Source organism: Hemicordylus capensis, chromosome 6 (assembly GCF_027244095.1).
Source record: "Hemicordylus capensis ecotype Gifberg chromosome 6, rHemCap1.1.pri, whole genome shotgun sequence".
Lineage (NCBI taxonomy): Eukaryota > Metazoa > Chordata > Lepidosauria > Squamata > Cordylidae > Hemicordylus > Hemicordylus capensis.
In genome coordinates this window covers 3,203,107-3,226,765 of record NC_069662.1, presented here as the reverse complement: position 1 = coordinate 3,226,765, position 23,659 = coordinate 3,203,107, and the positions used below count along the sequence as shown (strand labels likewise).

At 52.4% G+C, this 23,659-nt stretch overlaps 1 protein-coding gene across 6 annotated transcripts in view; it reads right to left on the bottom strand.

Moving 5' to 3' along the window:
* DNAH2 (dynein axonemal heavy chain 2) overlaps nt 1–23,659 on the bottom strand; it is a 158,803-nt gene that overhangs the window by 67,481 nt on the left and 67,663 nt on the right. For all 6 annotated transcript variants that reach the window (XM_053259994.1, XM_053259991.1, XM_053259993.1 and 3 more), the window contains exons 20-34: nt 16,317–16,509; nt 9,772–9,972; nt 9,527–9,683; nt 9,045–9,219; nt 7,498–7,661; nt 7,171–7,332; nt 6,701–6,804; nt 6,033–6,189; nt 5,713–5,795; nt 4,642–4,822; nt 3,985–4,123; nt 3,245–3,462; nt 2,913–3,011; nt 1,957–2,082; nt 157–267 (exon numbers count right to left, since the gene is read on the bottom strand). In XM_053259994.1, the coding sequence (XP_053115969.1) occupies nt 157–267; nt 1,957–2,082; nt 2,913–3,011; nt 3,245–3,462; nt 3,985–4,123; nt 4,642–4,822; nt 5,713–5,795; nt 6,033–6,189; nt 6,701–6,804; nt 7,171–7,332; nt 7,498–7,661; nt 9,045–9,219; nt 9,527–9,683; nt 9,772–9,972; nt 16,317–16,509 (2,270 nt within the window). The remainder of the gene's footprint in view (nt 1–156; nt 268–1,956; nt 2,083–2,912; nt 3,012–3,244; nt 3,463–3,984; nt 4,124–4,641; nt 4,823–5,712; nt 5,796–6,032; nt 6,190–6,700; nt 6,805–7,170; nt 7,333–7,497; nt 7,662–9,044; nt 9,220–9,526; nt 9,684–9,771; nt 9,973–16,316; nt 16,510–23,659) is intronic.

Below are 23,659 nucleotides of genomic sequence, written 5' to 3'. Positions count from 1 at the left end.
GATACTACCGTAGTACATGCTGGTGCCAGCAGGCCACATACCCCGACGTGTTTACATCTACCTGCTTGTCTGATGGCTTGCAAATGGTGCCCAGCAATGAGAGAGATGCACCAGCCTCTGGAGAAGCTGACACGTGCACACACGGCTTGCCCACACCTGCTTCTTCTTCATGACCTTGAGATATTTCTTGTCTCCTCGGTCCTTGCAGGTGGCCAAGCACTTGCTCACATCTGCTGTCCACTGGATCTGGCTGGCGGTGATCACCATCTGCAAGAGGAGGCTGGGTAAACGCAGGGAGGAGCAGGGAGGGAAGGCCGACCTGTGGTTCCCAGGGGGCCCCTCCAAGCAAAGCAAACTCTTGCCCTGAATTGCTCAGCAAAATCCACTGGAACCTTTGGGGGACTGGAGGGAGAGAGAAGTGACTTTTGCCTCTGCCCTGGGAAGAGAATAATCACTTCACCCCTACACATGCACCACAGGGCAGGAAAGCCACCCACCCTGTTGATGTGAGCCCAGCTTAAAAGACACTTCAAGGGGTTTTCAAGGGTACAGAATCTGCTTTAAGTGGCCTTGAGGATGCACTCAAGGTGCATCCTGAAGGGAGGAAAGGGACCCAGAAGTCCAACCTCCCCCCACCCCCGTATTCATTAGACATGCCTAAGAGTCTAATGGATAGGGGAAGGGCCACAGGTGTATGGGAGAGCTCTGCTGTGCATGCAGAAGGTCCCAGGCTCAGTCCCTACCAGCATCTCCAGGGCGTTTTCCGGACTACGAGATTTGCACCGGTTAAAGTGTTGCAAAGCGTGACATTATGAGGTAGCAGCTTGAATCCGCGAGAACAGGGCTCCTCAATGCATTTTTCAATGCATTGTGACAGGGTTTTGACCGTTCATATTGCCCACCACTGCAGTGGGTTTTCCAGGCAGGGGGGTATCCATATTCCACCTGAATCACATTCACTGCCCCCCACTTCCATTATGGAGAGGGCGGGGAACCACTGACGTGACAATCTCTTTTTAAACATATATATATATTGGTGGCTTTGCGCAAAGCCGCCAGAAGGGAAGCAAGTCCAACTGATCCACTTTGCACTAGCAAGAGCACCAGGAACATGTGGGGCGTGACAACAGATGGACCAATGGTCTGACTCTGTATAAAGGCGCTTCCTATCGGAGCAAACATGTTTTCCCGAGGAAATGTGTACAAAAAATAAGTCTGATGAAAAACAAAAAGCGCTGCTCCAGAAGGAGAATGTAGTTGCAGCGCTGCACCCTTGCACAAGCAGGTGAGAATCAGGTTACATCTTTACACAAAAAACCCAGGTTGGGGCGGGGGGGGCTTTCATGAACGGGACAGAAAAATTATTTGATGAACTGGATGGAAAGGGGCTGTAAAAATCAACAAATCATTGCACAGCAATTTAAACTGTCCATACCACAAATGCATAAACGGCGGGGCAAGCCTCCTACAACGTAAAAATACCACTACTTTCCTGCAACGCATATACAACGTTGAAAGGCTACAACGCATCAATAAAATCTGAAACAAGGCATCGGAAATATGGACAGCACCCTGCTGACAGTGCAGCAACACGGGCAATACGGAGGTGCATTGAGCCGACACATTGCAAATCTGCTGCATGTGTAATCCAGAAAACGCCCAGGTAAGCCCGGGAAAGACCAATCTGAAACCCTGGAAAGCTACTGAGACACAACTGAGCTAAACGCACCAACAGTCTGACTTGGTAGAAGGCAACGTCCTCACCCTCCTATGTAAGCTAAGACCACCACCTCCATGTCCCTCCTCACCCTCTCATGTCTCAAAGCAGGAAACAGAGCCCTGAGGACAGTTGCTTGTCTACAGTCTCATGGCATCCTCCTGAAGCCCAGACACAGGCCTGGAGTACAGCAGCCCACACACTGCCCACCCACTCTCACTGCCGGCCTTGTAGGTCACCTGTCCAGGCCACTCCTTCACCCATTTGTCCCTCTTGGTCAGCATCTTCTTCAAGGCGAGTCGGCAGTTCCTCAGCACCTCCCGCAAGGTCCAGCGCATGGCCCGCTCCACATCGCACAGCCACTCCTGCAACATTCAGCACCGCAGCAGCATTTGCATCCTGACTGAGGTCATTGGCAGGGCAGGGGAGCTAGATGCATACTGGTAGGAGTCAGTGATGCAGAGATGTGACTCTACATGCTGGGGGGGGATGGGGGGTGTCCCGCAGGGCTCTTCAAGGGCACAGGCACTAGTCTCTGCACAAACCCATCCTTCTCCCTGAAAAACACCTCCAAGCTCTAGGAAGGGAGCCCTCCAGCAGCCTCCTTCAGACCCATGGCGAGAAGAGCCTGCCTATGTCATACTGGCGCCATGTGCTTGCCATGCATGGCGGCAGGGACTGCATGCGCGGACAGCTACGCATGGACACCCTGTGAGTTGAAGCTGACTGCAGAATGAGGTCAGGGTGACGGTGATGGAAGTGGAAGAGGTGGACATTCGCAGGCCTGGCTTGAACCCCAGCATTAAGTATTATTGTCAAGAATATTTCTATAATGATTTTCAGAATTCTCAAAGCAGTTTACAAATAAGGAAATGGCTCCTTGTCCCAAGAGAGCTTGCAATAAAAAAAGAAGCCCAAGAGAGACCCCCAGCCACAGTCACTGGAGAGGTGCTGTGGGATAGGGCCAGGAGAGACGTGGGTGGTGGGTGTCCTGCTGAGGCACCGGAGGGGAATGCAAAAGGTGCCATCCTGCGTGGGAGGCTGTTCTCCAAGCAGAGAGGCGGCCGCTGAGAGGGAGCCCAGGCACAGCGAGGTCTCCTTGGACTCCCGACGTGCTGGTGGTAGCTGCTGCAGCCCCTTCCCGGGTCAGAGAGAGCTGGGGTGGTGGGTGTGGGAAGGCAGGGAAGCCACTCACCTCTACAGGGCCCTCCAGCTGCACTGAGTGGGTGAAGTCGATGTATTCGCCATCCAGAGAGAACATGCCCAAGGCTTCGGAGCGATTGGTGTTGCCAATCTGAGGCCCACAAGAGAGAACAAGGCTGGTGTCCATCCCAGGGCTGCTGCTGCTGCCCCAAGGTAGAGGGGCTTTGGCTCACTCCCCTGCCAAAGCACAGGCCCCAGCGTCCCCAGGGGAACGCCAGCCGCAAGTCAGCCCCGTACTGAGCAGAGAGAAGCAAAGACGCTATTGAGGCACCGAGGAGGAAAGCCGGGCGGGGCTGGGGGTGACAGGAGCCCTCCAAGCGATACCTTCTGGATTTTGAGGCACTTGATGTTGTCAAAGCACTTCTTGAGGTGGGGCTGGACAGCCTCAGGGTTGCGTGACTGGCCCAGGATCTCCAGCAGGTCATCATTGGAGAGGAAGTAGAAGCGGGGAAAGATGTGGCGCTTGGTCTCCAGGTACATGTCCAGAGACTTCTGGATCTCTTCCAGGGCAGCGTTCATTTCCCCCAGCTTGTCCAGGAGGCCTGCCAGGGGGGTGGGGGTGGGGCACAGAGCTGTCACTCCTGATGAAGGCAGCAGCCACCTCCCCCCAGGCCCTGGACGGTGCCCCCCAGCCACATGCAGCCTCCGGCCTTCCTCAGGACCCCCAGCCCCACTTGCCTGTCTTCCCCAAGCAGCCCTTCCTCTGGCACTCAGTTGACCCCAGAGATGCTGAGAGCAGCACCCCTCAGACTGGCCGCCTCTGAGGCAGTGGGGAGTTCTCCAGCTGGCCAGTTTTTTTAACATGAACATAGGAAGCTGCCTTATCCTGAGTCAGACTGTAGCTCCATCCAGCCCAGTACCGTCCACTCCGACTGGTGGTGGCTTCCCAAGGGCTCAGGCAGAGAGAGTGCTTTCCCAGCCCCGCAGCCTGGGCTCCTTTCGACAAGAGACGGCAGACCCTAGACTGGGGACCTTCTCCGTGCAACGCAGGGGCTCTGCCACTGGGCTACGGCCTCCCCTTGCCTCCCCCCACCGGCCATGGGACAGAAAGCGGCAGCAGCCACCTGGGTAATGGGTGGCCCGCAGGGCATTGTTCTCCTTGACAAAGCGGTCCATGATGGCCTTCCAGCTGCTGTTGATGTGGTCAAAGGACGAAGACTCGCTGGGCAGCTGTTTGCGGATGTCTTCCCCCAAGAAGATGTTCTGGGGATGGGAGGAGGGCGAGACAGACATCACAGGGGTGCCAAGGTGGGGCAACTGCTCTTGGGGAACTAAGAGGACACACAGAGCCAATTCCCCCCACATACGAGTCTCCCGAGTCTAGGGGGACATTCCTCAAAGGAGCACCATGTCCCCTATGCAGCAATGTTCTATCCGCCACACCTTCAGCGTTCCCTGGGGAATGCAGGTAATTTCCCTCTCCCTGGGATGCCAGAGGACAATAAAATATGGCGCCAGCTTTCTGTCCAAAAAAGAAATTATCCACAGCAAAAAGAGGGAGGTTTTAATCCTTCCTGGGGAGTCCCTTTTTGCTACACTATAAAGCTGAATAATACTCACCAGCACGTCAGGCTTGCTCACGTGGCAGCATTCGAACAGGCAGCCACGAGGCCCCTCTGCCCACTTCCAGCAGTGGTGTCACAAGGGGCATCTTCTTGCCCCCCATCCCAAAGCAGAGACTGCCCAGCAAAGGAGAAAGGTCACCAGAGGCCTCCCCTTACCTCCAGATACATCCACTGCCTCTGCACGGTCAGCAGCATCTCGATCACCTCCAGGATGAGGGAGAGACAGCGCTCCCAACGGTCCACTTCCTTCTCAAAGGGCTTCACAAAGCGCGAGGCCTTCATCGTGGACAAGGCCACCTGGTTATCATCCAGTGCCTGGAAAACGTCCTCTGTCCCTCTGTAGAATCCAGGAGGATCTTGTGAATATGAGGGGCCAAAAGATCTTTCCTGGCAGGAGCACTCGGTACAGAGTCTACAACCCCCTGCCAGAGTGCAGGCTAAAGTATGTGCCAACATCGGTATGGTGACAGGTACCCTCAAGGGCCATGGATGTTCTCATCCCACACTCCTATATCCAGCCCCTTCTGCAATCCTGGAAATGTGACCTCAAATGATCACTGCTTGGAAACTCCTTTGGGTCCTCCTGACCCGAGTTCCAGTTCTAAGGCAGGACCTTATCAGGCAGTGAGGAAGGTCAGCTGACAAGCTTCCAGCCCTGTCTTCTGGCTGCAAGCGAGGGACACCCCAATCCAGAGGCTCTCCTTCTTCTCACCAGAACTCACTCCCACACTCCAGGAGACTCCACAGATCCCACTGGAACTGGGGTCTCCCAGCTTTGGGTCCCCAGAGCTGCAGATTCCCTCGCCTTGGAACCTTCATGCCATATTCCCTCCTGCAAGTTATTCCAGGGATAATCCTGCCATCGGGTGGACCTAGAAACCTCTCCACTCCCTGCATGGCACAGCTCCTGCCCAAGACTTCCTTTCCCTCCCCTGCAGGCATAATCCTGTTTGAATGGCAACTTTTTCCTTTTCGCTCACGAATGGGACAAGCCAGCCCTGTGACTTCTTGGTGTTAAAGACATCTCAGCAGAGGCCCAGGGAAAAGCAAGTTGGGCTCGCCTGACTCTACTGACCAGACTGCCCAGCCAGGAGGGGGATGAAGGGAACCTTTTGTTCTCCGGCTGTAATCTGCATGTTGTCCCCAGGAGTGTAGGCTCCCGAATTCCCCGGGATCTCTAGCCATTCTGCTCTTGCATTCACACCAGGCTACTTCCAGCAGGCCTACCTGACTCGGTGGTGCCCCTTGTCCTTGTAGGGCACAATGTCCAAGGCTGTTACATCCCAGGTCTTGGCAATGTTCTCAAGAGCCTGCAAGGAGGAAGAGGAGGACATGCCAGGCCTGGTGGGCAGAGGGTGAATCATGAAAAGACTGAGCGATTCCAGAGATATTCTGGATGCTGCACAGGGGTACACCCAAGGGCAACAAGCAGGCCCTGCTAGAGGCAGGAATTGACTGGGTTCATTTGGATCTCTGCAAGAGACATTCAAGCCCTCTCCAAGGTAAACAGAAAAAGTGACCCAAGAGGTCCAAACAGCAGACGCTACCTGCTCGATCGCCAGCTCCTTGGTGGCCGAGGCGGAGATCTCCGCAATCTTCTCCACGTGCTGATCCAGACCCAGCTCAATGATATTCTCCAGCCTGAAATCCTCCGCCGTCTCATCAAAGCTTCTGAGGACCAAATCTTTCACCTGATCCCAGTGCCTGCCGGGAATCAGAACATGCCCGTCAAAGAGGCTGCTTCTTTCCTGCTCCTCCAAAGAGAGCAACTCAGTCCCCTTTTGCCCTTACGCTGCCTGTTCCCAGGACCCAGGGTGCAGGTCTAGATACATTAGGACCATGAAGATGCCTTGTCTAGGCCTTGGATTACAGGGGTTTCCAACCCTGGGCCCCCAGATGTGGTTGGACATCATTCCCAGCCACAACAGTCTTCAGCCTCTGGGGTTGGGAGTGGCAGTCCAACCCCTGCTCCTCAACAGGCAGCCTAGAGTCCAGGCCAACTCCAAGAACTCTCTCTTCTCTCTTAAATCTGTGCCCAGCTCTCCAAGGAAGGCGCTCAGGAAGGGCAGGCAGATGTGTACATCCTCCGTTGGCCCTACCACAGAGAGGTCTGTGGGGGTCACCATTCGCTTCCAGCCCCATAAGATCAACCCTCTTCAACCCATCACAAAGGGAAGACCGAGTCCCCTTGCCTGGCCCAGAGTCAGTTGCCTACCTGTCCCGCAAGGCCGGGTTCCTGAGGTCAGTGATCAAGGGCATTGTCCTCTTGAACTGCTCAATCTTGGACTTGGAGGTCTCGATGATCTCCCAGTTCCGATCCTCGGGACAGAAAACCAGACCGTGAAAGATTATTAATTCCAAACTGAGGAGAGCGGGAAACCATCTGCTACTTTGCCTATGGCAGTAGGAAGCTGGGGATTGTGAGGAACTCTCACTTTACCTTTTGGAACCAACCCCGTTCTATCGGCCACTCTCCTAAGGAGGGACATAACCCAGTTCTGCAGACTGTCCAGTGCAGCAGAAAGGAAGTATGTTGAGGAAGGTGGCCTTCCCAAAATGGTCCCACAAAACTCTTCCTGTTCCTAACAAGTTTCCATCAAATGGTCCCTCTGCCCCAGAAAGGTCATCAGAAACGGCCTCAGCAACATCTACTCCATGACTCGACAGGAAGACACTCCCACTTACCTTAAGTTCCTTGCTCAGCTTATTCAACTTCCGGAAGAGCTGAAAGGCTGTGTTCTCCATCACTTCTGTCTTCAGGGTCTTAAAGCTCCCGGTCTTCCACTCATTCCAGTGGTCCTCCCACTCCTTGGTGATCTCCCACACTTGCTGGATGTAGTCCAGCTCCTGCAGGGCAAGGCAGAGAGGTCAGTCACAGGCAAGGTCACCTCCATCCTGGCCTCAGACATTTTATTTCTTTCCTTCAGGTCTGGGAAGTGGCAGAGACTGACCACAGACCTCAAGGCAAGCTCCCCCACTACTGAGTGGGAACGCGAGGAGATGCCACCCTACCCTCTCCAGCTTCTGAAGGTCTTTAGAGGCAGGCTGGTCAATCTTAAAGATGCCCAGGTTGGAGCGCAGTGTGTTCTCCTCGTCCTTCAAGTTGGCCAGCAGTTGCCTCATGGCGTAGATTTGCTCCAGGGCCGCGTCCGCAGAGAAGGCACTCGTGAAGGGACCTGGAGGAGGTTGCAGGGGAGAGAAGAGAGCCCCATGAGCCCCTGCTCCATTTCTCTGCCTCTCCCTGGCTGTCTGGCCAACTGAATAAGGCTTCTGCAGGATGGCAGGGGTGTGTTCAGGAGGCCTGTACTGCTGGGTCCTGGCATCAGCTTCTGGGACCCAACTCTCGGGCTTCAAATGATGAAATCTGACCATGGCACACTCTGGTCCATGTGTAATTGCTGAGAGTGGGGAGCCCAAACTGCTTGGCTCACAGGGAGGCTTACACTGTTAGCCTGGGAGGAGGGAGCCGCAGGCAGGCAGGCAGCATGCGCAAGAGAAGCAGAGACTTGCTCATAGCTCAGTCTTGCACATGTGCACTTGAAAGCAGTTCAGTGGATGGGGTTCAACCCATTTGTGCTCCTCGGTATGTCGGGATGATGAGGGCCAGGGTGGTGGTGGGAGTTTTCAATGCTGCTTGTCCCATGACTCATCGCACACGCATGGCACCCTCCCGCCTGGGCTTCTCTCCGAGCTGCAGCTGCACCTTCCAGCCTCCCAACCCTTCTCTCTTGCTCTCAGCCAGTGTGGCTCTCTTTGTCGTCTGCTCCCAAAGTGGCTGCTGCCAGAGTCAATGATGAACTGCTTCTCTGCAAAGAGAGCTGCATCAGCTGAGCACCACATACAGGGAGCGGGGGCAGTGGGGGCTTTTTCTCCCTTTTCCCTCTCAGAGAAACTGTGAGGACGAGGAGGACGAGGATGAAAGGTGTGAACCTATGCACAGTTCCAAGGAAGCCAGGGGGCAAGCCAATGGGGCTGACTTATTTATTATTTATTTATTTGATTTATATACCACCCTTCCAAAAGTGGCTGCACACGTGCACAAAAGAGCTAGCACTCAGACACACAAACCAGCCCAAACAGGCCCCTGGTAGTTTCAGCTGATTTGAAAATGTTCAGCAATGAAAGGTGGGATAGGATTTCTTTTAAATCAGCACCTAAACAAAACAGTAACTCAGGGGTTCTCAAACTTGGGTGCTCTTGGACTGCCACTCCCATCATCCCCAGCCACAATGGCCAAAGGATGATGGGAGGGGTAGTCCAACAACATCTGTGGATCCAAGTCTGGGGAGCCCTGAAGCCAATCGTTTCAAAGGGCTGTCAGTCCAGGGGACCTGACTGTGTCCAGGCCTGGGTCGATCTGCAGATTCCTCCAAGGTCTTATCCAAAGTAAGGTCAAGGCTGAGGAATCGAGGAGTGACCGAAGAGCAGGAAGGGCCTGTGCTCTTTGCCTTGTCCACTGGGCCCGGTGGGGGGCTAGTTCTCGGCTGCCTCCCTACATGTCCAGGGAGAGGCTGCACCTGACGGGTGACAATTGTGCTCTATGTGGGCCTGCCGCTCACCATTGAAGGCAAAGTCTTGGAGAAGAGTCTGGGCCTTTTTCTTGAAGTCATCTGCACAAAGGATGAGGCCCGTCTTGAATTTCTCCTTGTGCTTCTTCAGCATGACTTCACTGTCCAGGATGCATTGCTGGAAGGAGAGCCACTCTGAGTTGAGTTCTCCGAGCAGCTGCAGCACCTGGAACACAGGGCAGGAAAAGAGGGGCAAAGATGAGGGCCGTGGATCCCAGACAGGCAAGACAGGGCCTGAGAGGAGACCCTCTAGGGAGGACCTTGGCTCTGGAGGGCTGGCCGGCACTTCTTCCCTTGCCTGAGGCCAGGGTGTGACTGGCAATGGTGAATATCTGCCCACCTTGGATATCAGGGAGCACAGCTCCCAAGCCTGTCTACCTCAGCAGGAGTGAAGCTCAGGACCACTGGAATGGAGAGAGCCAAGGAGAGGATGCAACTCAGCTCAGCATCAAGGGCTCCTCCCCACAGCATACCTCCTCCTCCACGGCCACCTCGTACTTCTCCAGGATGGCAAACTGCTCGTGGATGGGCGGGATCTGTGCCTCGATCTTGGGCAGCTCCTGCTGGAGGGTCTCGTGGAGCTGCAGGCTGCGGCTGAGCTCCTCCAGGGTCTGTGGAGGGCGGCTGACGCTAAGAGACAATGAATCCTCTCTCAGCAGGAGGTGCAGGAGGTGCTTCAGGGAGGGGGGAGGGACGGAGTAGGGGCCCGGGGACTCACTTGGCGGCATTCTCCTGCAGGTAGGCGTGGAGCTCCCTCAAGCGGCTGCTGGCCATCTCATTCAGCAGGCTGGTGAGCTTGTTCTGCCACTCGTTGCAGTGCTGCACCACCGCTGCCTTCAGGTGGGAGCAATCCAGCAGCACAAACTGGATGCTCAGCACCGTCTCCTCCTTCTGGACGTTGTTGGCCACCTCCATGTACCTGGGATGTGCAGACACACACGGGCCAGTTAGTTAGGAAAAGGACTCGCCTTCCGCTGTGGCCAGCAGTTCTCCCAGCCTGCTCAAGAAGCCTGTGGGCTCAGGGCGGAAGAGCCACTAACTGCTCCAGTCATCTGCAGGGCTGGAAGGTGGTGGTGCATGTCAGTGGATGCCAAGAGCCCTGGAAGAACCCAAGAGCCTGAGGACTGGATCACAACACAGAGGCCCCATCTACTCCAGCATCCTGCGGTGGCCAGCCAGCTGCCTCCAGGAAGGCCACAGGCAGGGCAGGCAGGCAGGGCTGCCCCGTGTCTGATCTTCGGGGCCACCTTGCCTCTGAGCTCACTGCACTGCAGGAAAGGAGTTGGGTGCGTGCTTGACAATCTGATGGAGTTTGCACAGCTCCTGAGCAGCAGATGTTCTGGGGTCACAGTCACAAATCTAATGTACCTGAGTGTAACATACACAGATTATTGGCCAGCTTCTTAATGAGTCACATTGCTCTCATCCTTCATCTCAATTTGCCTAAACCCTCGAGAAGTGATCATTTGATATAGACATAAAAATCCCAGGACTGATTCTTTGTTTCAGGTTCTAGACTAGGTAGACGGGGAAGATGCTATAGATTTCTGTATCAAGGGCAAAAGATCTGAATACGTTTTGGGGGATGCTTGAGGCAAAAATGAAACGCTGCTCCGATGCATACACAGGGAAAGAAAGACCTCTCGCTGTCTGCACCTGTGACGTCATTATTGTGCATCCAGTTGGGACCCTCCAACTATCCAAGGGAACAGGTACATCCCATGGCCACAAAACAGGGATGGCCACAGTGGGGAAGGAGGAAACGGATCCCTCAGAGCAATTTGGTAACTGAAACAGAGCTTTATTTTCTGTCTTCCTGACTCATCGAAGCAAGGAGGGCCAGCAGGTGGAGGACTGCACTGGCCCCAAGGGATCTTATTAAATCTTCCCGCTTCATTAATTAATCCCCTGTCAACGGGTCACTGGGAACACAAAGCCAAACTTTATGAAAAGGGAAACAAAACTGAAAAAAGGGCCCCAGAAGACAAATGGGGGGCCATGGCAACATTTGGGTCCTGGCAGAGACAGATCGGGCTGCCGCATCCTTTGCGCCCGTCCCTCGTTACAGGCCCAAATTTTCTCTGTCCCATGCCGTGCCTGTAAATTAAGTATGTCAGAAACGCTGAGTCAGCAAAGCGAAGAGGCCAGGAAGATGCTGGCAGCAGCACAAAGGAGATTTATCCAGCACCACGACGCCCCAGCTCCTCTCAGCCATGCTCCTCAGCAGCCTATCCCAGCTGGCCATTTTGTGCGAGAGTTCTTGGGTTAAACATGGCGGAACAGGCCCTGGCTTCTAATACTGATGGGCTGTTCAAGTGAAATGTTTAGGGGTGGTTGTCCCCCACCCCAGCACGCTGCCTTTAATCTTGGAATGTATCCGTGTGCTACCAGAGAACGCTGGAGAATGCAAAGTATCAGAAGATCGTAAAACATGCTGTAAACGAAAAAGTTCAAAAGGCAAACAGCAGCTGCTGAAGAGGCCTTCGCCAGAGCAGCCAGCCCCAGGGACACCCTTGACCCGTCTGTGACATGGGACTGTGAGGACGTGGCTTTTCCCCTTCATCCGCCTGGGTTTTTTTAACCACAACAAACCTCGAGCTGCCAAGCAGAGGCTGCCTCGAGTCCTCCAGCAGCCTCCCGTCTCCCTCTTGACTGCAAGAGTTGCCAGCCCCTGGGGTGGCAGGGCGCGGAGTCTCTCTAAAGCACTTGACGGGCTTGTTCAATAAATTATTAAAAGATTAAAGGATCAGGGACGGAATCCTTCCATTTATCCCTCTCGCATGTAGACACGAAGCGCTCTTGGCCAATACGCCTTCGTCTCAGTGGCCAACGCAAAGCAGCGGATAGGAGAGGAAGAAGGCCTTGCCTGGGCTCATTTGAAGAGCAGGACAGCGGGGGGGGGGGGGGTGTCTTGCAGGCCTTCCTGCCCAGACGGACCAAAGGTGGCGGGTGGGGGGAGATAATATGTCAGGAGAAGCCTTGGAGTCACCAGTGGGAAAGAGAAACAGACCAAACCAGGAGTGGGGGTGGGGTGGGGGAAAGAATCAAATCCTCCACGTTGCAGGAAGCCGAAGGGCACCTGCACACTGACCAAGTGGAGGCAGGTTTGGCTGTTGTGAGAAGTCCTGCCTTGTCCTTAGAAAAAGGGCACCAGCCCAGCCATGCCTATCTTCAGTCCCAGCCCAAGGGACATCTGAAGCCGCCCTCTATGGAGCCTGACCAATGGCCCACGGAGCCAGCACCTTCTGCTTTGACTGGCAGCAGCTCTCCAGGGCCTTCCAGACTGATCTCTCCCTACCTGGGGATGCCCAGGACTGAACATGGGACTTTCTGCAGGCAAAGCAGGGGCTCCACCACCAAACCACAGCCCCACTCCTAGGAAAGGAACCCGCCAGCACAGAGACTGTCCATCACAGCAGGGCAGAGACTCCTCAAGAGGCCCCACCAAGAGTGCCTGAATGAAGCCCTCCAGGAGGGACCCTGGGGCTGGGGGCTGGGCCGGCAAGCCTCTTTGCTTAGTCTGCTGCAGCAGCTGGATCTTGTTTATGAAGCCCTTAATGTGCCGTCTCCAGGGGGAGAGCTGTACAAACATCCGACTTCCACTCACGACTTTCTGTATTCCTCTCCCCGGTTTTGGTTTTTTCCAATCGCTTTTGACATTTGCATGGAAACAGGTTTTTTCCGTCCCTGCTGCTTATTCCCCCAAACCTATCACTCACGATGTGCTGGATTCCAGCCTCCTCCAGGGAATGGGCAGGGCAGCTGTTTAGCGGCGCACAGCGGTGGCCCACAACAGTCTGCAGCATGAAGGGAAAGCAGCAGGGAAGCCGGGACAAAGACAGAAGGCCCCCCACCCCACCCACTTTCCCCACAACACTTTGCTCCAGAGATGCCACAGAGTCAAAATGCTCCCCCCACCAGGGGGTGGCTGGGTGTCAAAACTGTAAGTTCTTGACCACAACTCAGAAGTGGAATCACACAACCTCAAGGTTACATCTACCCCACTGCCCCTTGGACCTGCCCCTAGATGGCAATGGCCCCCACCCCCACCAAAGTGATTTGTGGCATGCATGCTGGCATCATGACAAACTCACAGTCCTGTCGGAGTGGGAGGATGTCATCATGTGACTTCATCACGCATGCTCAGGTGGGGGTCTGCTCTGAGATCAGATGCAAGAGCCTACACATCTGGCAGTCCTGACCTCCAGAGCATGGCCCAGCTTCCAGCTAGCTACCCAAACACTCTGGCACTAGCCGATCCCTTGCTCCAAACTCTGCTAGTTACAACTCCTCACAAGCAGCTCTCTCCTCACACCATGCCTCCTCATGCAGGGGCAGAGCCCCTGCAGTGCACACAGAACCTCCCAGGTTCACTCCCTGGCAGCCGCTCCAGGTAGGGCTGGGAAAGGCTCCTGCCCAGGATCCTGGAGAGCTGTAGCCCATGACAGCAGACTAGACTGGCCAATGGTCTGACTTGGTGCACGCTGACTTCATGTTTTGGTACTCCACTTTCATCATGGCACGCTTTCCCCCTTGCTCATCCTTCTGATCCCTTCTTGGCTTTCTTCCACCTTCCTGTTAGACCCATTCTCTGGACCAGCCCAGTCAGGTGTGCCCAGTCTAGCTGCCTTGGCAATCCTGCCCATGTCTCACCACCTGAGCCCTGTCCTCCACTCCACACTGGCACTAAGAGGGACCTCTCTTTCCCACCCTCCATGATGCCCTCTCCCCCTCAGGATAGGGGGCGCAGACTCAGTATTGCGCACAAGGACATGGCCTTCTCTCTGGTTGCCCCCAGACTGTGGCACTTCCTCGCAGAAGAGAGCCGCGTTCTGGGTGGTGCAACACCCAGCATTAGGGATCTACCAGGGCTGCTGCCCTTGGTCCTGGGACGGCCCCACGGCAGTGTCTGAAGTCTTAAAAAAATTGCCTCTCTTCACTGGTAAGAAGCACCTTTCGGAAGTGGCGGCAGAGGGGGAGCAACTGTCCTCGTGCAGCCCAGCAGAGTCTCTCTCCAGTGGTTGTTGCTGGTGTTGTGTGTGTGTGTTCGTTCAGATTGTTGGCCTTTTGGGGACAGAGAACCATTTTCTCATACCTTCTGCTATGAGAGCTGTTTTGAATACTTTCTTGTTGAAAAGCAGTATATAACTATTTTTAATCATCCCCATGCGCTACTTTAGATCGTTGCACAACTTCCCATCTCCGCAGCACCACAGGGGTTGCCTCTCATCTCGTACAGCAGCCCTAGAGGTCCCCTTCTGCCAGCATTGCACTGCAGGGAATACCAGACAGTAGGTTTTGCTTGGATATTATGGCGCTTCTATCATCTTCATTAAAAAATATTTATATACTGCTTTTAACAGAAGCAGCATTCAAAACAAGTTTTCATAGCAAAAGATATGAGAAAATGGTTCCCTCTCTGCAAAAGGCTCACAATCTAAACAAAAAAAACCCACAACACACCACACACACACACACACACACACACACACACACACACGACACCAGAAACAGCCACTGGAGAGATTTCTGCTGGGCTGAAATGGGACAGTTGTTCTCCCCCTGCTAAACAGAAGGAAGCCACCACTTTAAAAAGGTGTTTCTTGCCCATTAGTAGGAGGAATTTTTAAAAGATTTTTATGTATTTAACATTTTATATACAGCCAAAACTTGTGCCTCTGGGTGGTTTGCAATAAAACAGTACAAATTAAAACAAAATTAAAACATTAAAAGAATTTAAAATTTAACACAATGTTAAAAACTGTAAGTCTAATTAAAAGCCTGGGTGAACAAATGTGCTTTAACTGCCTTTTAAATAGATATCAGAGATGGGGAGGCTCTTATTTCATCAGGGAGCACATTCCATAGCCTCAGAGCAGCAACAGAGAAGGTTGATCCTTGAGTAGCCACCAGACGAGCTGGTGGCAACTGCAGACGAAATTCTCCAGATGATATTTGAGCCAGTGTGGTATAGTGGTTAGACTGCTTGACTAGGACCGGGGAGACCCGAGTTCAAATCCCCGTTCAGCCATGAAACTAGCTGGGTGACTCTGGGCCAGTCACTTCTCTCTCAGCCTAACCTACTTCACAGGGTTGTTGTGAAAGAGAAACTCAAGTATGTAGTACACCGCTCTGGGCTCCTTGGAGGAAGAGCGGGATATAAATGTCATCATCATCATCATCTCAATAGGCAGTGGGACTTATGGCAAAAAAACCCATTCTCTTAAATACCCAGGGCCTAAGGTGTTTAGGGCTTTATAGGCTATAAACAACACCTTGTATTTTGCCCAGAAACTTATTGGTGACCTTTTCAATACAGGAGTAATATGGTCTCTCAAGATGACCCAGAGACCAACCTGACTGCTGCATTCTGTACCAACTGCAGTTACTGGACTATGTACAAAGGCAGCCCCACATTGAGCTCATTGCAGTAGTCAAGTCTGGAGGTTCCCAGCAGATGTACCACTGTTCTGAGGTTGTTTATCTCAAGAAATGGACACCGCTGGTATATCAGCCGAAACTGATAAAAAGCACTTTTGGCCATCACCTCAACCTGGAATACCAGGGAAAGATTTGGATCCAGAAGCACCCTCAGAATGTGTACCTGTTCCTTCTGGAGAAGTGTGACCTCCATCCAGAATTGGCAGATCAAAATTGTCTCCCGAGTTCCCACCCCGCACAGTAAGTACCTCCGTCTTATCTGCATTCAGTTTGAGTTTGTTATCCTTCATCCAGCCCATCATCACCTCCAGGCAGGTATTTAGGGAAGTTATGCCTTCTCCTGATGATGCTGACATGGAGAATAGATTGGGTGTCATCAGCATACTGATAACACCCTGCACCAAATCTCCTGATAATCTTTCCCAGTGGTTTCATATAGATGCTAAAAAGCATTGGAGACAATATGGAGCCCTGAGGGACACCATAAAAAAGTTTAAGCCCTAAGGGATACCATAAAAAAGTTCACCATAAAATTTTGAAGAGCAACAGTCTCCAAAGGACACCATCTGGAATCTCCCCAAAAGGTAGGAGAGCAACCACTGCAAAGCAGTGCCTCCCATTCCCAATGCCCTCAGATGCTCCACAAGGATACTATGGTTGATAGTATCGAAAGTGCTCCCATTCAAACATGACCGTGCTTGTGCACTCAGAAAGGTCCAAAGCTTCTGCCACCCCACCCCTCAACCACAGAGATGCTGCTGCTCCCCAGTAATGGAGAGTCACAGAGCACTTCACTGCCCACTCCCGTGAACGCCACCTTACCGAGCGGTGTCAGCATCAAAGGACGACACGAGTGGGTTGAGGTGCCGGTAGCGGTTGATGAAGGCATCCTTATTGACTTCCCAGATCTCGCGGTACACATCCCAGGTCTTCAGGTATGTCTGGAGATGTGTCGCATTGCTCTGCATGCCGCTGCTGACCTGTGCCTGGATCTTCTTGATGTCCTCGTCCTTCTCTGAGGGTGGATAAAGAGACCAGCTGCCGTGACTCTACCATGACCCTGCACAAGTAAACCGCACCCTGCAGCAATTCCTGGAAATCTAGTGGCCAGCCACTCTGTGTCAAACCTGTGGTCTCCAATAAGGACCCAGGTGCTCAGGGGAAATGGGGAATACCACAGGGCTCTGGGTTGAGAACTCTCCTCAAAAGGCCTGTGGGTGGTGAAGAAGGCTGCAAATCAATCACCAATTAAGCTCAAATACAATACAAAGGTTTTAGGAAGACACGAAGGGAAAGTGGAAGTGAGCCGTGATTGAAGTCTATATGATTATGCATGGCCTGGAGAGGGGGAGAAAGAGAAAGGTTTCTCCCTCTCTCATCAGAAGAGAACTTAGGCTCATCCAATGAAACTGAGTGGCAGTAGGGCACTTTCTAGATTACACACTTCAACGGAGGTAAAATGCTTTGGCTTGGCAGGATCGTATTGAAAATGATCCCCAGAATCTCAAACTCCTACAACGGAGGAAAACAGCTACTTTTTTGCTATGCACATGCAATATTGTAGCACTATAACACAAAGATAAAACCCAAAAAGTGGCATCGGAAATGTGAACAGCACCTTGCTGTCAGCACAGCGACTGCGGTGTCACAACACAGGAAGCACACTTAGCAGATCCATAGTGACACTGTTGTAAGGTTTAATCTGGAAAGCACCTTGATGAGGGGTCTGGAACCATCCTCTGAGGAACAGCTGAAGGACCCAGATGTGTTTAGCCTGGAGAACAGAAGACTAAGGGGGGATATGAGAGCCACCTTCCAATATCTGATGGGCTGGCACACAGGAGGAGGAGGAGGAGGAGACTCATTCTCTGTTGCTCCTGAGGACAGAACTAGAACCAATGGGTTGAAACTACCAAGAAACAGATTCGGGCTAGAAACTATGAAGGATTTCCAAACCATAAGATGTTAAAGAGTGGAGCAGTCTGCCTTATAAAACAGTTTAAGGCAAGTGGAACATAGGAAGCTGCCTTCTACTGAGTCAGACCCCAGCTCAGTAATGGCTCAGTAATGCGTCCACCAACTGGCCGAGACTCTCCAGGGTTTCAGGCAGAAGTCTTTCCCAGCCCTACCATGAGGCAGCATTACCAGAGACTGAACCCGGGACATCCTGCATTCAAAGCAGAGGCTCTTCCCCGGACCTACAGCCCCATCCAGACTGTGGCAGGGCTGTTGTGCAAAACCCCACACTCTGGCACTTCGTTTGTGTTCTGGCTTAGTGCTAAACTAGGAAGTCTGGGTACCTGGCTGGGAAGGGGGGGGCTGGCTCAACTCCAGCGTGGTTGTCTGTGGACAACCATCAAGAGAGTTTGGGGGCTGCCCTTCTTAGTATATCCTCCCACCTGGGTGGCCAAAAGAACCCTCCATGTTTTCCACATGGTCTTCCTCGTGATCTGTGCCCCTTCAGCGATGCCCTGTGCTGGTGTATAACGTGGAGCCTCACAACTGTGCAGTGGAAATGGAGCCCACCGAGCTTCTTTTTGGAGAAGGGAAGCAACGCCACAGTGCAAGCCAACACAATTGTGTGTGCAGGATCTGGGAGTAGGCAGGCCCCCACTAGCCTGGAACCGACTGGCCCAGGCTCTGTTAGTCAAGTCTCCTCTGTCAAGACTCCCCATGGAGCTTCCAGGAAATGCAGAGCCAGCGCCATGAATCACATGGCAACATGAACAGACCCCAACATGCTAGCATCTGTGAAGTAGGGAGGGGGCAGAGGGAGAGGAGGCAGCAGCCGAGTAATGCAGAAGCCTTCCTGGGCCTCAGCCCAGGAAGAGGCTGAAAGCACAAGACCAAAGCCAGGAAAAAACTTGGCAGCTTACGAGGGCCCCGTTTATACATGGCTGGAGTTCAGAACAATCTCGCTCCTTGACGTTAAGGGGTCCCTCAGCATCTCTGTGCAATTGCCCCCTTGCCTCTGGCTTTGCTAGAGTTCCAGCTGTTGCATGCACTGACTGCTAAAGAGCACTCTAAGGGCCCTGAGCGAACCAGGGAGGAAGGCGGGTGGTCTTTGCTCAGCAGCTCTTCCCACTCAAAACCTCACAGGCCCTCCGTCTGCTGAAGGCTGTCCCACTCCCTGCCATCCCGCCTGCCGTAAAGCTCCATACATTCCCAGTTTGTTTTAGTCATTTCTGAAGACCTGCTGCTCCTCATTGTGCCCCTCTGTTTTATGGAGTGTACTTCATCCTTCATCAGGGTGAGAGAAGCTATCAGGTAAACCAACACTGAACTCAGCTGCTACCAAGACAAACGAAAGTTTCATACAGGTGTAACTCTGTGGAAGAAGCAGGACTGGGAGAGGGGAGGGGCAAGCGGGGGTTTGGTGTCTCCTGATGAAGGGGAGCAGCCAAAGCCAAAGTCACTGGCAGCCCTGCAGAGGCCTCCAAACCAATGCCAGGAGGAGCCCACTCCAGAGACTTTTTTCTTCATACAAGAGCTAGACTCCTTTTCTAGCTAAATAGTCATTAAAACAAACTTTGCCACTGAAGGAGAAGACCATGTTTAAAAGCTCCCCAATCCCATTGAAGGCACAAGAGAATAGGACAAACTTTGCTTGCCACCCAAAGGATAGTAAAGAAGATACCAGGCAACCATGTTGAGGAAGGAAGCTGCACCCTCTGGGGGCCACCAAGAAGTCCTTCTCTCCTTGGAGAGCTGGTCTTGTGGTAGCAAGCATGACTTGTCCCCTTAGCAAAGCAGGGTCTGCCCTGGTTGCATATGCATGGGAGACTAGAAGTGTGAGCACTGTCAGATATTCCCCTCAGGGGGTGGAGCCGTTCTGGGAAGAGCATCTAGGTTCCAAGTTCCCTCCCTGGCGACATCTCCAAGATAGGGCTGAGAGAGATTCCTGCCTGCAACCTTGGAGAAGCCGCTGCCAGTCTGTGAAGACAGTACTTAGCTAGATGGACCAATCGTCTGACTCAGTATATGGCAGCTTCCTATGTTCCTATGTCCCTCTCCCCACCCACCTGGCCTCAAAAGGCAACCAGGGAACAGTCTCTGAGGCAGAGCTGAGCTGGTGAGCAGGTTCACGTGGCAGTAGGGGTCCTTTTGAAACCTGGGTGCCAGCTCCTCTAGGGTGCTAGAGGCCAAAACCAGCCTCTCAGGTGAGCCCAGGAACAAGCGGGAGGCCAGCCATGGTCCTGGCTTACAATAAGAATGGATGCAAGATGCACGCATCACTGGTCACTCCCAGTTCCAGCCAAACTGGATGCTGAGGGCAACCACTGGATTGTGACACAGGCACTTGCCCCCTTTGTCTAGATCACGGGGGTGGAGAAGTCTAAGGTTTATTCCAAAAGGAGAAGACAGGACACCGCAGCAGCCCTTTCGGTAGTCTTCCCGCAGCCTGGCTCCAAGCTGGCACATGAGCCAGACGAGAAACTACTTAAGCTGCTGAGGATGGCCAGGTGATGAAAAGTAAGGATGGGCCTCACTCCCCTCCACCACCCACTCCTTTGGTACAAAAAGCCAACATCTCACCCCACCCCCACTTCACAGGCAAACAGGGCACCGGCCACTGGCTGCCCCCAATCCCCACCGCTGCACTTGGGCCTCTGGTCAGCACATTCTGCTGCACCAGCTGATGTCTCTACACACTTGGCAAAGCGAGCCTCAAGACTGAGACTTGTGTCCCCGATTCTTCCTCCGCCAGAGGGCTTCTAGGCAGGGCCCATAAGACAAGAGGCTTTGCAAAGAGGGGCCAAGCATGACAGGCTGGTGTCCTTCCGGGGAAAGTGCTGGGCAGGGCAGCAGTGCACTGGCGAGGTTCCCGCAGCCTCATTCCTGACTGCTTCAGGAGTGCAGGATGGTGAACCAGCTTGCAAGGCAGCTCACAGCCAACAGCCACATGGAAAAGGGGCTCCCTGCTCAGCAGCCTCTGGGTTCACATCGCTGCCATGAAAAAGCACAAAGAAAGGAACATTGGTTGTCCTACCCATTAAGGTCCTTTCTTCCCAATGTCTGGAGGGTATCCCTTTAAGTGGGCTGTTAGGTCTACTTGCTCCCAGACAGGATCTCATGACTCTTTAGTCTCTCATGGTGCCTCTGGGCTAGGACCACCCAAGTTTAGTAAATGTCTTGCAATGATGCTAACAGAAAAAAGAGACCACAGCAGAATTGTACTGCAAATATGGCAGAACAACGTGGGGTAAGATAGGAAAACATTAAAAACAGAACGTGAACCATGTACAATAGTAACATAATAGGACCAGCAGCAATCAGAGATAACATGCATATGACAACTAAGAAGAAAAAATCTTAGCATTGTCACAAGATTCACGAAACTGGGTGGTCCTAGCCCAGAGGCATATCAAAGGATAGCATATCACAGAATATGACATATAGGGTAGGCTGCAGTGTGCCAATAAAACCAAATATAAAGGAAAGAAATGAAGGCTAGTCACCCACAATGCGGGGTGGATTGGATACCCTCTGGGAACTGGGAAGAAATGACCTTCACAGTCAGACTACCAATGTTCCTTTCTCTCCCAGTGTAGGAGGGTATCCCTTTAGGTGGGACATACCAAAGTGGTAGTCTCCAGGAGAAACGCGTTGTTAGGTAAAAGAGAAAGAGAAGGATTTTGGAAGAAACCAATTGCTGGAGCACCGTTCGCCCGAACACATTGGTAGGGCGAACTGGGATGACTGGTAGACTGACAGCTTGTAATGGCATACGAATGGTGTTGGCTAAGAATGCCACTGACGTGGCCGCACTCCTCGTGGAGTGGGTGGTGATCTTACGTGGTGGAGGAAGATATAGTGCTTTGTACGTCAACGTTATGCAGGTCTTGATCCATCTGGCCAGAGTGGCCTTAGTTGGTTTGGATCGATGTGATGCCGGTTGGAAAGATACAAACAAAGCGTCCAGCCTGCGTATGTCCTTCGTTCTTCTGAGGAAAATCTTCAGAGCTCTCTGCACATCCAACTTGTGCCACAGGACCTCTTTCGGGTGGACTGGTGAAGGGCAGAAGGACGGTAGTATGATATCTTGGTTCCTGTGGAATGTGGAGTTGACTTTGGGTCAGAACGAGGGATCAGGTTTGAGGATCACGGAGTCTGGCTGAAAAATACATAGATGTTTTCTGATGGACAGTGCTCCAATTCAGACACCCGCCTGGCTGGGGTAATAGCAACTAAGAATATTACTTTGTATATGAGTAGTCTGATAGCCATGGTGGACAATGGCTCAAAGAGCCCCTGAGTCAAGGCATTCAGGACCTTATGGAGGCTCCAAGTAGGAAATCTGTGTGCCACCAGTGGGGTGAGGGGCAAGGTTGGATGCCCCTCAGAGGAAGCGCTTGATATCTGGGTGCATGGACAGTGATATCTTGGCCTGTGGTCGAAGAACAGATGAGAGGGCTGACGCCTGTCTCCGTAAGGTTGCTGGTCGTAGGCCCTTGTCTAAGCCAGCTTGGAGGAATTATAGAAGATGAGGGGCTGAAACCTTCACTGGTTCAACCTGCAAGAAAAGATGTCCATATGGTTTGGTAAATGCGGCTTACCATGTGGTTTGGTAGACTGACATCCGGCCGCAAGAATGGTGTCTTGCATGCTAACAATGCTCTTTAGTATCCAGACATGAAGGCGAAGCCAGGACAGGTCTGGATGAAACAGTGGACCTTGAGTGAGGAGGTCTGGCCTGTCTGGAAGAGGCCACAGGAGACTGGAGGACAGGCTGTCAAGGTCTGAGAACCAGGGTCGTTTGGGCCAGAATGGTGCCACCAATAGCATCAGGGAGTGTTGTTCACAGAACCTCTGTAGTATGTGTGGTATCAGTGCAATTGTATTGTCCAGGCCGCGTAGGTGTTCCACTTGGAGAGAGAGAAGATGAGTTCCACCCATTAGAACAGACGGTCAGTTTCTTCCATGAGGGAGCAAAATCTCGTGCCCCCTTGGCGATTAAGATGTTCCTTTGTTGCTACGTTGTCTGTCCATATGAGGACATGATGGTTGCAAGTTTGGTGTGAGAAGTGCAGAAGTGCTAACCTAGCTGCCCAAAGTTCTAACCAGTTGATGCTGTACTGGATTTTGTCCAGGGACCGTGTGCCCTGTGTGAATTGTGTCCTGCAATGGGACACAATGATATCCAATGTGTCCTGCATCTGGTGTCGCTGGCATCTGTGGTGATCACTAGCTGTCTGGAGGCCTGAAGGGGAGTAGCCCTGTCCAGGACTGGAGAAGACCATCAATGTAGAGAGTGGTGCAGTGAGGCCATCATGGGCACCTCGTAGTGCATAGTTGCTAATATGTTGTCCTGGTGAGGCAGTAGGGCCCATTGGAGTGACCTGGAGTGCCACCATGCCCATGGAATGATATCTAAGCATGAGGTCTGCAGGTGATTTGTGTATTAGTTGTGTTAAGATGGATAGTAGTTTGGATTTCCGTGCTTGGGTTAGTGAAATTGTGCCTAGTTGAGTCTGAATGTTGACTCCCAGGTGCTCTAATTGCTGAGATGGTGTGAGAGAGAGAGAGCTCTTGGGTACATTGATCAGAAATCCATGCTGCTTTAGAAGATGAAACACCTGTTGGATGTCTGCCTGTGCCTGACAAAGGGATGAAGATCTGACGTCAGATCTGACGAAGTGATCTGACGAGGAGATCGTCCAAATAAAAATACAGGTGAAGGCCCTGAAGACGCATGTGGGCTACTAGCGCAACCATCACCTTGGTGAATGAGAGGGCCCGGTACTGATAATAATTCCCATTGTAAGCAAAGTGAAAGAACTTGTGGTGAGCCGGTAATATGCAGATGTGGAGATATGCATCTTGTAGGTCCACTGTTGTGAGAAAGCTTCTGTGGAGGAACAAGGCCTAGACCTATTGGGTTTCTGTAAATAAGCCCCTGTATTGTATTTGATTGATTGATTGATTGATTGAGAATAAACTTTATTACAATCATAGACCAGACAATACAGTTTTTAAAAGTTATGTAAGACTCAAGCGTGTAATACAAACAATGTAGCAAAACCTAGGCACATTGAAAGTGATCTCTTTGCAAAAGTTAGATAACAAAAACTCTAAATAAAATTCATCAGAGTGACCCGGAAACTTCCCCAAAAGAGAAGTTAATATTGAACGAGCATCACTATAAAATTTACAGTATAAAATAA